The following is a 15646-nucleotide window of genomic DNA, read 5'->3' as shown; positions in this document are numbered from 1 at the left end:
CTTTTAAGAGTTTTTTCCCATCCCATAAGCAAATAATTTTTAATTTCTGAAAAAGCATTAAAATAGATTATTTTTTAATTTTTATTTTCAAAAGACTTGCATAAAGTAAAATTTAAAAAATACATTTTTGAATTAAAAAGGCATGCTTTCTTCAAAAAGATAAAGCAAATGAGCCATTAATAAAATATTGCAGCATCATTGGGAGGCAACTTATTCAAAGTGTCATTCTATACACACCTATATCGAACAAATTCTGACAATGCAGCAGCTGCAGCTTCCCTTTGATATTTCTGGGGTCGATCCAATGAGTTTTGAAAAAATAGACAAATATTTTGTACCTATGTTTCCAACAAGACAAGAAAGTTTGTCAAAATTTTCATGAGAACACAATTATTTCTTGCCAACATGCTTAGGAGCAATCATGTTGACACTTTACACAGCACAATGTTTTTGACTAAATAGCTCTCAAGGAAAGCAATTGATCCCTGATGGTACACCTTTCTATCAAATGATAAAGCAGAAGTTCAAATGCAAGATATATTCTTAAACTAAAATAGCAATGCAATCACTTCTTGTGGTAAGACAGATTCTTTCATGCATGTATTTTATTCCATAGTTCAAATATCATTTAATTCATTATTTGTATTGGAAAAGAGTAGGGAGGTGACCGGGTGGAGCTAAAAATAAGCAACCTATAAATAAAGAGATGAGACATTGAATTACAAATTAACATCAAACTAACATACCACTTTATTTATGATAATGGTGATTTAAACAATCAGTTAAAATAATCATTGTATTTCAGTCATACCAAAATAACCTATCCAAACCCAATGTAAGTAAAAACTTATTTTTGAAAATTATTGCATTACATTCCATTGGTAAAATGCTCCATTATACCGCAAACTTTCCACATACAAAGACCTAATCTTTTCTCATAAAAGCACAAACTGAATTAAAGGAAATCTTCATGGCTAGTGAGCAGGCCACTACTCAATGACATCAAACAGCCTGTTTCACACATTCCTGGTAATTGAGACTTATCAAATATAAACACAGAAATATTGGCATACAAATGCCTACACAATTAATTGATATAAAAGCCAAAAAGTTAAAAGTTAAAACATAAAAGCTTAAGCTTATAAGAGAATATCCAAATGTGGTTCTGATTCATATCTCCAACATGCATACCCTGTTAGGAGATTCGAGGGGTACACCTGTGGACCACGAGCCACCACATAAGGAGACCTGACACCACACTCTAACCCAAAACCTTAAGGCTCAGGTTTATGGGTCTTCTCCTCACTTATATGGTGCTCAACCTTTCCACTTCTACCCGATGTGGGACTTCACCTCACACTTGTAACCCAACACATCTCCCCCTCAAGTGTGAGTCTCTTCCACATGGTAGTCTCTCCCTCGAGCGGAAGTCTTTATCATCCACGAGTATAGTCATGGCCACCTGCGGTACTTGCCCTGCCCGCTAGCCATTCTGGCCACCTCACTTCACCTGCGGGGCACGCTGTGCCGCTAGCCATTTTGGCTACCTGCGGTACTTGCATACTCGTCTGAGCCGGTCACCAACTTGAACCATCGGCTCTGATACCAATTGTTGGGGAGATTCGAGGGGTACACCTGTGGACCACGAGCCACCACATAAGGAGACCTGACACCACACTCTAACCCAAAACCTTAAGGCTCAGGTTTATGGGTCTTCTCCTCACTTATATGGTGCTCAACCTTTCCACTTCTACCCGATGTGGGACTTCACCTCACACTTGTAACCCAACACATCTCCCCTTCAAGTGTGAGTCTCTTCCACATGGTAGTCTCCCCCTCGAGCGGAAGTCTTTATCATCCATGAGTATAGCCATGGCCACCTGCGGTACTTGCCCTGCCCACTAGCCATTCTGGCCACCCCGCTTCACCTGCGGGGCACGCTGTGCCGCTAGCCATTCTGACCACCTGCGGTACTTGCATACTCGTCTGAGTCGGTCACCAACTTGAACCATCGGCTCTGATACCAATTGTTGGGGAGATTCGAGGGGTATACCTGTGGACCACGAGCCACCACTTAAGGAGACCACGAGTATAGTCATGGCCACCTGCGGTACTTGCCCTGCCCGCTAGCCATTCTGGCCACCTCACTTCACCTGCGGGGCACGCTGTGCCGCTAGCCATTTTGGCTACCTGCGGTACTTGCATACTCGTCTGAGCCGGTCACCAACTTGAACCATCGGCTCTGATACCAATTGTTGGGGAGATTCGAGGGGTACACCTGTGGACCACGAGCCACCACATAAGGAGACCTGACACCACACTCTAACCCAAAACCTTAAGGCTCAGGTTTATGGGTCTTCTCCTCACTTATATGGTGCTCAACCTTTCCACTTCTACCCGATGTGGGACTTCACCTCACACTTGTAACCCAACACATCTCCCCTTCAAGTGTGAGTCTCTTCCACATGGTAGTCTCCCCCTCGAGCGGAAGTCTTTATCATCCATGAGTATAGCCATGGCCACCTGCGGTACTTGCCCTGCCCACTAGCCATTCTGGCCACCCCGCTTCACCTGCGGGGCACGCTGTGCCGCTAGCCATTCTGACCACCTGCGGTACTTGCATACTCGTCTGAGTCGGTCACCAACTTGAACCATCGGCTCTGATACCAATTGTTGGGGAGATTCGAGGGGTATACCTGTGGACCACGAGCCACCACTTAAGGAGACCTGACACCACACTCTAACCCAAAACCTTAAGGCTCAGGTTTATGGGTCTTCTCCTCACTTATATGGTGCTCAACCTTTCCACTTCTACTCGATGTGGGACTTCACCTCACACTTGTAACCCAACATACCCCCTAATGCAATAGAGGCAGTGAGGATTGAACTCCTAATCAGTTGATCAAAGAGATTATGATTTAAGATACAATGTCAATAACTTAATCATCCTAAAACTAATAGCTTTGAACTGTCAAAGAATTTCCAGAAATGGATTTGATTTACATCTCCAACTTCAACACCAACAACAAAAGCTACTCCAATATTCTAGTAGCATTTTCTTTCGGTCATAAAATTATGAACTCATCTGGATATATAAATTAATGCATTAACTAGTTGTTGAACTATATTTCAAATCATATTACCTCTTTTGGTCGCTTTATAGATATGCAGCCTGCTATGTCTCCAATGAGACTAATCCACCTCTCATTTTCCAATAGTTCTCCATCTCTAGCTAAAATCTGAATAAAGGAATATTTTTATATTAATTTGCTTACAAGACCATATCTTACATCCATAAAATGGAGCAATTTTCAAACGTTTGTCTACCTTGCCCATCTCTAGGTCACCAACGCATTCACAGAATGCCTGAAATGCAGTAAGAAGATTCCTGCACAAGAACATGAAAGTGGATTATACATAGAATCCACAAGTGCAGTTGTGTACATATTTATGTGTAATTGTTCACAACTTTTATGTTCACTTATAAATACAGCTCTGACTTCAGTTTCCTCGGTATCTTCATCCCCTAAAGACACCAACTAAATCATATGACTAAAATAACATGTCCTAGAAAAAGAATGGTGGGTCAGAATGTAAAAACTCACATTGGGGATTTACTTACAGATTTAAATATCTCCCTAATTTCCCTTGAAAACTATCCAAAAATAACATTAACAGTACATTTCAAAACATACTATTTTTTAAATTATCTTCAACATTTAAATTTTACAGTGTTTTTTATACATAAAACAAAAAATAAAATAAAGACATATCTTACTTGCAGCACAAACATAGATGCCAACATGCAAGTAATAGTGCTAGACTCTCACCTCAATGGTTCATGCTGACCAGAATAGGTTAAACCATGACAGCTTCCAAGTTGCAGTGTAAGCTCAGAAAGAACAGAAGCATAGTTTTGTTCAACGGCCCTTTTTCCAACTTTTCCCCCACCTCTGCATCAAATAATGGTTTGTGAAATTGTTGGATGATTTATGTATCTTAAATACAAAAAGCATAACTGATAACACAGACCTGAAGAAAGCGGTAAGAGCAAAAATTGCAGCTTGCAGTTTGCCATCTTCTGTATGACTGTCAACCTGGCTATCCTCAAGTCTCTCCACATCACCTTTAAGGATAGGAATCTGGCTAAGAACAGATATCACATGTTCTAGAAACAAAACTGACAGTACCATGTGCTGAGAAAATGCCTGGAAAAAATTGTACTCTATAAATCAATTAATTTGTAAAAAAAACAAAACAAAAACACAAAAAACTTCAAATGGGAGTACAGATGACAACATGAAACTCATTTTATAATGGTATTTAAAGAACAGGGATGTTAATCAGAAATAAAAGTGCAAAAACTAAAATCATTTGTGTCATCACCTAATAGCTTAAGCTTTTGGGATTGTTTGTTCATAACGTAATATAAATTAAAGCCTCTATGACCAAGTGGTCTAGAGTTCAATTCATCTTTCACCCATTTTTTCAATAGAAGGTTGAATTTAAACATTATGTAGGTGAGCCTATGCCTTGCCCATGTTTCAAGCCCAAAGGACTCTTCCATTAGTGGGGCATGCTAGAGATGTAATATAAAATCATTCATGTTCCTTCACAGCTTAAACTTACGAGATAATTGGTTGTTGATAAGAATTAACAAAGAACAAAAGAATGGTAAGTAGGAAGAGATTGAACTGGAAACTCATAACAAAGATACTCTTTTGTACAATCAACCTATCCCACCAAGTTGGTTTGTCTACATTGATCAGTCAGTGCTCTAGGTTTTATAAAAAAATTAAACGTTTTCAATAAAACCAATTACAAAAGGGTATTTTTCAATGGATTCTTCTATTGTTTTCTTAGGTATAGATTATTACAAACTGGATTATGAAACACCACCATCAAACTCAATGTTTAATAGCATTTATACATGTTCTCAAAATTGCACGCTTACACTTACTGCAAGTTGCAACCAAGGAAGTACAGTTACTTACAAGTTGCAATTACTATTTTTCTACCATTCTAATCATTTCTATAGGCAAATAAATTGAAGATCAAAACTGAACAGGGAACAATCCGTACAATGGTGAGGTAAAGAAGTTCTTACTGAAAACAATGACAAACTTACATAGAATGCATCCTGCATTGGCCATCCCCCACGTAACCTAGATATATCCTTTGTGATTGTATCCCTTCCAGCAGCAGCCAGGACTTCATCAAAAACAGTTCTTGGGCTAGTGTTTTCAGCCAAAGAAGAAATCTTTTTCACAAGTAAAGGATGAATTTGCCTGAGGTAAACAGGTTGATAACAGCATATAAAAAAAAGCTGATGCATCCCAGTACCCAGAGGCTCCTCGCTAAGTGAATGTATGGAGGGGACACTGTATGCAGCTTTACCCTTGCATATGCAAAGAGGCTGTTTCTAGATTCAAACCCATGACCAACCGGTCGCCAAGGCATAACTTTACCATCAGGGCTCGCCCTCTAATAAGATAACAACATGTACTGAACACACACACACACACACACACAACACACACGAGAGAGAGGGAAAAACAATATTTCTGCAATATTATAAACAATTGTGTTGATTCCAACAAGTTAAAATTATGACAAAAGACGGTCAATGACATATATCAACTTTAAACATTAGAATATTAAAAGGATACAGCTCCAAGAGTTTCCACACGCAAATGTTTGTCAGTTGCATGCACAGTGGCAGAAATCAATGATTGGGTTGTCCTATAGGCAAAAAATGTAATTCCATCATAACTTATGCTCAAATTTTACCGGCTCAAAAGATGATATATGATGATATCAACAAAGTTGGTTTTTCAAGTAACAATATTGGTATATAAACTATGCTTTAAACCTTGAGATATCAATCTCAGTCAATTCTCTCCCTCTCTTCGTAACAAATTCAACAACAGCTTGAATAGCCCCTTCAGCTGACTGCTTGATCTTATCACATATAGCCACTGAGCAACCATGCAGTGTAGCAACCAGCTGTACATGATTGCCAAGACAGTTATTAATTATAACTTAGATACGATACACACACACACACACAGAATCAAAGACACTTGCCTCCTCCTTTGTCAACAGAATGCAGAGAGAGGAAACAATCCTGTTGAAAACTTCTGATGGATCAATTGAAGTATCCTGGATATATATATATATATATATATATATATATATATATATATATATATATATACACATGAAAACCAAGATCTTCAGTCTCATTTTTTTTTCCTTTGCAACTATAAAATACAATAAAGTTGGAAAAAGAAGAACAACAAGCAAGGTAGTGAAACAAGGTGATCAGTGAACTTACATTCCTCAATATGGCTATAACATCCTCAAGAGAAGATAATGCGCTGTATGACAATTCTATATCTTCAGCAGATATAGATGAACCAGCAGGTCTTGGAAGTGAAAGAGAGATGCTGAAGAGTAGATCAAGAATCTGCACAAAAAACAATTAATTGGACTATTTAAGAACAAGTCAGCCATGTCCTCTCTATAGAATTGAATACTAGAGAACATGCACTTTATAAAATATAGACCATATTATATTCCAGAAGCTATACAAGGACTTAAGGAGAGGTTGTGCCTTATAACAGGAACAAGACTTCTCAGATACTACTTACTTGTGCTGATATTTTTCTGACTTCAGAATTTGTGTCTGCACAACGTGGAAGATACATTATTACCCTATCACCCAAGCACAAAGCTTCTCGACTTGGTAATACAAATGCAGCTGGCCGTAGAAAAGAAAAAATATACTTTAGAATACATGAAAGACAAGCAATTCAGAGCTGTCTAATGGAACATATTTACATGGCAGCTTTGAAAAATTCCCATATAGAGTTCGGTCCATTTGCTTGTTATGTGCACAACTCCCACGACAGCCCAGTGCACAATACCCACTGACACAAATCATCCGAAACTTTAGAAGCATCTCATGGACAGCAAGACAGCCTCTTTTCCTCTGATACTCAACAGGAGAACAGACAAATTGATCAATTTGCCTCAAGATAAGCATTAGCAGCTCTGCTCGACTTCTTCCATCTTCTCCACTAAATATTATTAAAAATAAAAAAGTAACTCTAAATACACAGGACAATCTAATATGTGTGAAACAAACTTTTTAATGGGATATATTGAGTGACAGGTGCAGTTAAAAAAAGAGAGATGAAAGACGAAGATATCATGTTTATAATGCGTAAAATGCAGTGCCGATATAAGGGAATATTCATTACTCGCAGTGCTTTCTTTTTTTGTTTTCTATTCGTTAACTGATATTCTAACCACTGCAGTTAGTAGTTAGACTGTTATCAGTTGAGAGTCTAGTTAGTTAGTGTCTATCAGCTTTGTAACAGCTGGGTTAGTTGACAGTTAGGTTAGTTGGTAGTTATCCAACTATATATTCATCCTTGTAATCAGTTTATGGTTGGGTTGAATAATATCAGTTTCTCAATCTCAATCTTCTCTCTCTCTTTCTCTTTTTCTCTTGCAAATTCTCTCAATCCTTTTAGCCAACAACAAATTACAAGTGATAGCCAGGATGCAATTAAAACAGATCTAACAAAAGAGCAACATTTTTTTCTATATCAAAAATAATCATTTGGGAGGCACAATGATGCAGAGTACAAGAAAACAATAAAGTTAAACAATCTTCAAAAGGACAGGTAACTTAAACAAACCAGAAACTTAAGCAGAATAAATAACATGAAGTCTTTTACTTAAATTACCCAGTGAGAAGAATTGCACATAAAAGAGTAATCAAGTTGTCTATAAGGGGATTGACAACATCAACAGGATCATTTGGTATAGCAAAGAACCCCAACGTAGCCTGTCAAATTCATCAGGAAACTCAGATGGCTAAAAGGTTGAATTATATATAAATCAAATGAAATGCCCATACCTTCATTACATGGCTTCTAGTTTCAACTGTTAGCTTTGGTTCCACAGAGACCAAAGTAGTGCAGGCACTTATAGCAAGGGCCTAATTAAAATGAAGCACATTAGAAAACTCAAATACTCTCAAGCATAAATTAACAAGTGACTTCACCTTGGGCCTAGCACAGTTTTATATACCTGAGTACGCAAAAGATCATTGTAATCAGCAAAACCATCTTCATCATCCCGGCCCATCAAAGTTAAAATATAATCAAGCAGTTGGTCCCTTCTTTTCAATGGAAATGGCGAGCCACTTTCAGCAGCATTAATGACAGCATTACCTGCAATATCAGAATTACATCATGCTCACAAAATTAATGGAACAAAATCAGCCATCATATATATTCCTTAAACAAACAAAGCATGAATTGCATGATTTCTTAAACTATAGTATGTGGGGAAAAATAAACACAACTTTCACAAAATGTTCATTCTCTAAAGTTGGTTTCATAGCAATCCATTTTTAGCATAAAATTTTCAAAGAAGTGACAAGAAAAACACATAAGTGCTGATGACAACATTATTGGGCAGAAGTAACAAAATGAAAGGAATAACATGAAAATCAATGATAGTTAAATTCGGAAAAGATAATTATAAACCTAGTAAATCAATTGCGGTGATGACAGCTTGCTTTGCTTTGGGGAGACGCACATGAAGAAGCCGAGAGAGCATGTTGGTGCCCTGCCCATTAATGACACCATCAAATCAACTTTGCCTAACTACAAACATAAGCAAATAACCAAAATAACACATTTACAGGAAAGGAGATACCCAACCTACACTTGTTTTACTATTTTGTAGCTTTCATGCATATAAGGATATTTCTTTTCTGTATTCAGATTATTTTCTAGTAAATAGGATCAGATTTCCTGATTTTGTGCTGGAAATCCAGCTATATTCAGTTTAAATAAGTCTGTAATTCATCTTTTTTCTTTTTTGTAATGAGAATCATTATTCTACAAGCATTAGTCTTTCTATTACTTGTGTTCAATCTATTGTCAACTAAGGGCAAAATCATATATATGGGATTTGCTAATGTACACACTTGCTTTTTAGTATGAGTGTGTTAGCAAGCTACACCATTGGAGTACTTAAAGAGAATCTCTAGTTATAGCTTACTAACGCACTCATATTAAAAAACAAGTGTGTAACGTTAGCAAATCCTACAAGCATTTGCTAACGTACACATACCTATTTTTAGTATGAGAGTGTTAGCAAGCTACACCATTGGTGTATTTTAAGACAATATCTAACTATAACTTGCTAACGTACTCATACTAAAAAACAAGTGTGTACCTTAGCAAACCCTTGTATATATATACACCTACTCGGTGTGCAATAACCCAACAATATACAAACTGACTTCGTAAGAAACTACTCATTATTAATAAACCTGTTTTCATCAATGGAAAAACTGTAATAATATATAAACTGTTATTAGCCTCTTTTTGAAAGCTGATGTTTAAAAAAATACCTCAAAACAATTTTTTTTCTTTTATTGTTCATAAAAGCTCTTTCTGTATTTGATAAATTAAGGCTGCATTTAAACAGAAAACTCCAAACACAGCAATTTTTATTCCCTTGGTATCTGGTAAGAAATAAAGCAACACAACAAAGTAAAGATTGTTGTATAACTACCGAGTCAAAAGCAGAGAAAAAAGATGACCTACAACAAGGGCATTTATTCTGGCTTCAATAACTGTTGATGGGGCATACTTTGCAGCATATCCATACATTAGTGCCAAAGCAGCATGTATGTCATCAGACTCTTCTGTTCTGAAACTATCAGAGAACAATGACAGTATCCTGCAACAAATGAAAGCTACAAACAGATCACACAAAGTCTGAATCTAATTAAATCTTAGAAAAGGAAAAGGAAAAAAAGCATCCAAAGGGTAAGTTAAGGAACTGTTGTACAGAGAAAAATCCAAGTCCCTCATTGGCTAGAGATAAGACCAAGAAAAAGTATATAAGTGAGGGACAACCCTCACCCTATGAGCTAGCTTTTGGGGTTGAGTTAAGCTCAAACCCACATTCTAAGATGGTGTCAGAACCTATCCTAAATCCATTAACGGGCCACCCACCATATTATCTACGCACCAAGCCCAAAAGTGCTAGGCGTGAGGGGATGTATTAGGAAAAATCCAAGTCCCACATTGGCTAAAGATAAGGCCAAGAAAGAGTATATAAGTGAGGCGCAACCCTCACCCTATAACTCAACCCCAAAACCTAGCTCGGGTGAGGATTGCGCCCCACTTATATATTCTATCTTTGTCTTATCTCTAGCCAATATGGGACTTGGGTTTTTCCCAATATGTTGCAATGTTCTAATGCAAACTAAGTTAATGTTCAATGAAAGGAAATAAAGATCTCTCTTTAAACTGATGACATGTTCTGATGCAAACCTATTGTTCAACCAAAGGAAATATATATGAACAAACAAATAAGACAAATTCTGAATCTAATTGCATCTCAGAAAGGAAAAGAAAAGAAACATTTTAAGAACACCTGAAGGAAGGATAGGTAAGAGACTCAAGGCAATAAGGGACAGAATGGGGATTTGGCAGTATATGAAAGCAAGGGAAAAACATATGGGAGAAATGCATAAAGAGAAGGAAACAGATTGGGTATTGGGTGATGTGCATCAAGTAAAGATTTTTATCCTCTTAGCATTCTGTATTTTCCTTTTTCGGCTAAAGAGGATCAATGCAAATTGATATCCTCTGTTTCTGGAGTCCATTTAAATTAATTTCAGTGACAGAGAAAGTTCCAGTAATACTACGGAGATATACAAGCTTAGTTATCAGTTTGTTAACATATTACACAAGGAGCCACAATTTCGTCAGTTATAAATCAAAAACATACTTAGGGTTTTGACCTTCAATGTGATATTGAACTGCAAACATCGAAAACGTGAAAATAAAAAAAAAAAACATAAAAGGAGACAATGGATGATGAAAATAAATCATGAGTGTGACAATAAGATCAGAACAACATTAAAACTTCATCAAAGAACATTTCAAAAAACACAACAGCATGATACAACATAGCTTGTAAAGTTTATTTATGAACATTCGAACCATAAAGAAAAGAGGGAGCAGATTTAGAAAAAGAGGCAACATAATATGTCCATAAATTATGTTCAATATTCATATGCATCAGCAGGGGCTTATGATATCAGCTGATAAACCAATTCAGAAAGAAAAATGTATGCACTCAATCCTATAAGTCTGGCATAAACCTCTGAAATATGCTTTGTCCAACATTGTCTAAAATATCCTTCAGCTTCTCTAACACTGTATCCAAGTGTGATGCAGCAACCTTTTTAAATAGAAAAAAAGTTAAGCAATAGGAAAAGGAAAATGAATCCAACAAGATTTAAATAAATAAATAAAAGAAGAGGCTAAATTACCAATCCCATTGCTTTTGCCAACCCAAGTCTATTTGTTGGATTTGCAATGTTTGCTTGCTTGTACATCCAATCTATTTTATCACAGACATAAGCTCTGTCGTTAACCTTTTGAAGCAGAATTCCCAAGCACCTGTTCAAGTTCAATATTGCTTTTCACACCCTTTCAAGTCTTAAGTTCAATATGTCCATAAATTATGTTCAATTTTCAGAAAGCAGGCATAGAGAGACATGTATAGACAAAACCAAAATATTCATATCGTACAACTTTATTTTAACAGATAATATGCCATTTACAATATGAATAAATGTTCATTGTTGGATAACATACAAATGAATGTTTAAAGTTATTTGAAATTTGATATACATGGTCAATAAGAAAATATCAAAGAATTTAACTACTGGATTAGTTAATTTCATGTTCTAAATAAAATTATTAAGTGGTGTAAGTGCAAAAATTTGATACTTACTGTTAAGTGATTCTTTCTCATATATACACAGAGAGAGAAAAGGGATCAAATTACACCCCTATATTATATCAATTTTGATGTACATCAATGAGATTTAAACCGTTTTAATAAACATAACATTTCGTAGATATGACCTATATGATAAGAACTTTCAATACAACTTTAAATTAAATCATCCCATAAAGATAGTGTAATAGTTGGTATAACTTATAGTGGTAGATATTCTTAGAATTTGGGTTTAGGCCTAACTCAACCCTACAAAACCAACTTGTAAGACGAGAATTATCCCCCACTTATATACTCTATTTTAGTCATATCAATAGTCAATATGGGATCTCCAACACAATCTCTTCGCGCAAAGGATTGACCATTTCAAGCAGGGACGGACCAAGGGGGCAAGCAAGGGCCTTGATCACCCCTCCCTCAACACCCTTATATATATGAGGAAAAAAAATTTTAAAATATATTAATAGAGGAAAATGAATAAAAAAAAATAAGGTGTTGAGTTGACGTTTGCTTAATTTTCTTTTAGAAGTGGATCTTATCTTTAGGTTTACACAAAAAATTATTAATAAATATTTTTTGAAACTAATTATTTATTAAATAATTATTTATTAGAAGTTAGATATTTAAATAATTGTGTAAAAAAAAATTCCCCTTGATACAATTTTGGATCCATCCCTGATTTCAAGCGTGAAGTTTGCAAGATTGGACATCTGCAAGTGGGGTGGCCTGATAGGGTCAACAACAATTGCTAGGATAGACTTTGATGTCATCTTAGAATTTGGGTTTGAGCACAACTCAATCCTACAAAACTGACATATAAAGTGAGGATTGCTCCCACTTGTATACTCTATTTTAGTCATATCTCTAGTTGATATGGCATCTCCAACACGCTTTGTTTCTACCTTATTTTTCCATATATTAATATAATATAGTTAATTAAATGTACTGAAAGGGGAAAACAAACTTCATGAACTAAAATTTCATGCAAGCTACAGTGTCCAGTAGAAACTAGAAAATATGAAGGAAATTTTGACAATGGAATTTCATCTAATAGAAAATTAGCATCATCCTTTGTCATTGTATAGGAGGTAATAGCAACTTTCAAAAGCACAATTTTGCACGAGTGTAAAGAACTTCAAGATAAATATGTGAGGAGGTATATCTTACAATAACCCTAGCTGAATGGTTCATACCATCAAAATCATGGCATGAGATAGGAGAGGATAAAAAGAACCATTTCCAATGCAACATTAGTTCCCTTGAACATAAACCTAAACCTTTTCAAGTGCGTACAGCCTTACAAGAGCACAGCAAAGGCCCCTAAACATAAGAAGGGGGGAAAAGACAGAACAGTGAGGAATAAAAACCAGCATAACCCAGTGCCACAAGGCTCCTAAGCGAAGGTATGGGGGAGGGTTAAGCTACACAAGGGTAGATATATCATAATCAACCAATTTAATCACTGTATAAGAACATAGATCCACAGGAACAATGAATAGACTGAACCAACAACCAAACCCCATATCAATATGGATAACACCAAAAGTGCACAAGCAGTTCAACATTGATTCTGGCATTGTTTTTCATCAGACAAAGGATGAATCATTAGCTATCAATTTCAAATTCCGTAGCCAACCTGAATCTTACCAGTACAAATACAATTTCATTTTCCTTATTTTGTATCGATAACATATAAACATGAACTGTGAATAAAACAACTTCTCAAGCAACAGAAAGCAATATTTAACACATTATGTTTCTATTGCATCTACAAAAGAACACTTTAGGTTAGAGCATTCATACCGGTGAAGAAGTGCAGTGTGTTGATCATCAGATGCATAAAGTTCATAATGTTTGGCAAAAACATTTCCAAGAGACATAACCCAATCTGCATCTTGGATCACATCCAATGATTCTGCAAGAAACTGCAACCCAAGATAAAGAGATGATATCAAAATTTCTTGCTGGAGGATGTTTGGATTTCACATTTAGCACAATGTCTAGGACATCAAAGTGAGTTAAATTAGCTTCACATAACCAGAATTGATATACTGATCAACCATTGTGCTTTTGCTTAGCAACAAAACCAATTTCAGAAACATGTTTGATCGCTTCAGTAGCACTATTATTTTGTAGCTCACAATTACCTAATTCAAGAAATATTCCAGCAGCAAACAAATTAAATGACCCGACCTACTTGAATAAAAACAGCTAATGCGTTCATCAGAAAGTTTGACTCCAAGACAAATACTTCTTACTAATTACAACACATTATACAGTAGAACAAGGGGAGGATAGGATGTTAAACAAGTCAATCACACTCACATTGATTATCATGTCGTCCCAAGTGTCTTGATATGATGGATCCTGTTTCAAGTCTTCTGTATCACTAACATATGCCTTCATCTTTGGAATCTAGAGCTTACCAAATACACACATTAATTACATTTTGATCTATAATAACCATCTTGAAATTCTAAGTTGTAACTAATTCAAAATCACATTTTATGATACACTATATTATAAAATGAAATAAGTATGTGAAGCATTTATTGATTTATCAATAATACATACAGAATTCTACAGGCACATTTGATACAAAATTACAAAACTGCTGTAGACTGTTTGCTTCATCTAAATATTTTTAAGGATCAGAAAGCCTAACAAAACTCCAACTTTTATGATCTCAGTATTTGTATCAATAGATGCACAATCAAGAGACGAAAATGCTAAACCTTCAATAATTATTTGCATGAGTATGACAAGTTTCAATAGTAATGTATAACCGAAAACTTGGGTCAACCTCTAACAAAAGGTAAAGAAATTAGCAAAGAACTAAGATTTCAATCAGATAACATTTTTTTAGCAGAAAAATATTACCTCATCTTGCCAAAACAAATTGATATTTTTTGGAAATAGAGGTGCCAAAAGACATAGGACCTACAAAAAAAATGTAAACTTACATGTCATCCAAGGAAATATGTGCATCTTATAAATAAATAAAAAGAGCCTAGTGATTGACACCATCAGACCAACAAAAAAAAAATCATCATACATATTAAGTAAACTTTAATGAGACATTTTCCCCTATCATCAAACATGCCTCCATCAGGATTATTTTGATTCTAGCTCTCACTCACTAATGGTCTATTTTTTAGTTGGATGTTAACAAGGTTTTTGCTCAATGGCTTCCTTGAAGAAGTTTACATGGCCCAACCTTTTGGGCGTTGAAGCCACTGATACTTCTCTAGTGTGCATGCCTCATAAAGTCATCTATGGTCTCAAACAAGCTCCAAGGGCTTGGTTTGAGAGACTCAAGACCGCTTTACTACAATTTGGCTTTAAAGACAGGAAATATGCCCCTTCTCTGTTCATTTACTACCACAACTTCTGCATTGTTTATTTACGGATGATATAATAATCACAGGCAACTCCTCCGCTCGTTCAGCACCTCATTCACAAGCTGGACTTTGTGATCTCTCAAGCAAACGGGCACTCTTGATTATTTCCTAGGATTGAGGCTTGACCCCAGTGGCCCAATCCAATGGCATTCTTCTCATGGCTCAAACACAATACAGGGACCTCCTTGCCAAAACTAAATGCTTGAAGCAGAAGCTATCTCCTCTCCTATGCTTTCTCGCTGTAAACTCTTGAAACAGGGTGGAATTTACTGTCTGGTCCTTCTTTTTACATGTTAGTTGTTGGTGCTCTTAAGTGTGTCACCATCAGTAGACCAGAGATATGCTTTTCTGTGAATAAAATCTGTCAGTTCATGTCTGTCCCACTTGAATCTCAT

At 36.0% G+C, this 15646-nt stretch overlaps 1 protein-coding gene across 4 annotated transcripts in view; it reads right to left on the bottom strand.

Moving 5' to 3' along the window:
• The window catches only part of LOC114400624 (protein SHOOT GRAVITROPISM 6), a 36191-nt gene that overhangs the window by 7044 nt on the left and 13501 nt on the right, over nucleotides 1–15646 (bottom strand). For all 4 annotated transcript variants that reach the window (XR_003663980.1, XM_028363160.1, XM_028363161.1 and 1 more), the window contains 22 exons: nucleotides 14731–14790; nucleotides 14176–14265; nucleotides 13654–13775; nucleotides 11378–11507; nucleotides 11207–11286; nucleotides 9636–9771; nucleotides 8565–8646; nucleotides 8104–8246; nucleotides 7931–8011; nucleotides 7758–7858; nucleotides 6844–7082; nucleotides 6654–6763; nucleotides 6338–6469; nucleotides 6088–6162; nucleotides 5873–6006; nucleotides 5670–5742; nucleotides 5129–5260; nucleotides 4033–4208; nucleotides 3831–3953; nucleotides 3328–3388; nucleotides 3144–3239; nucleotides 238–338 (listed from right to left, as the gene is read on the bottom strand). Coding sequence is in view for 3 of the 4 variants with exons in the window: in XM_028363160.1 (XP_028218961.1) it covers nucleotides 238–338; nucleotides 3144–3239; nucleotides 3328–3388; nucleotides 3831–3953; nucleotides 4033–4208; nucleotides 5129–5260; nucleotides 5670–5742; nucleotides 5873–6006; nucleotides 6088–6162; nucleotides 6338–6469; nucleotides 6654–6763; nucleotides 6844–7082; nucleotides 7758–7858; nucleotides 7931–8011; nucleotides 8104–8246; nucleotides 8565–8646; nucleotides 9636–9771; nucleotides 11207–11286; nucleotides 11378–11507; nucleotides 13654–13775; nucleotides 14176–14265; nucleotides 14731–14790 (2477 nt within the window). In the remaining variant the exon portion in view is untranslated. The remainder of the gene's footprint in view (nucleotides 1–237; nucleotides 339–3143; nucleotides 3240–3327; nucleotides 3389–3830; nucleotides 3954–4032; nucleotides 4209–5128; nucleotides 5261–5669; nucleotides 5743–5872; nucleotides 6007–6087; nucleotides 6163–6337; nucleotides 6470–6653; nucleotides 6764–6843; nucleotides 7083–7757; nucleotides 7859–7930; nucleotides 8012–8103; nucleotides 8247–8564; nucleotides 8647–9635; nucleotides 9772–11206; nucleotides 11287–11377; nucleotides 11508–13653; nucleotides 13776–14175; nucleotides 14266–14730; nucleotides 14791–15646) is intronic.

The sequence above is a fragment of the Glycine soja genome, chromosome 19, assembly GCF_004193775.1.
Source record: "Glycine soja cultivar W05 chromosome 19, ASM419377v2, whole genome shotgun sequence".
Taxonomy (NCBI): Eukaryota; Viridiplantae; Streptophyta; class Magnoliopsida; order Fabales; family Fabaceae; genus Glycine; species Glycine soja.
This window is presented reverse-complemented; position numbering and strand designations above follow the sequence as displayed.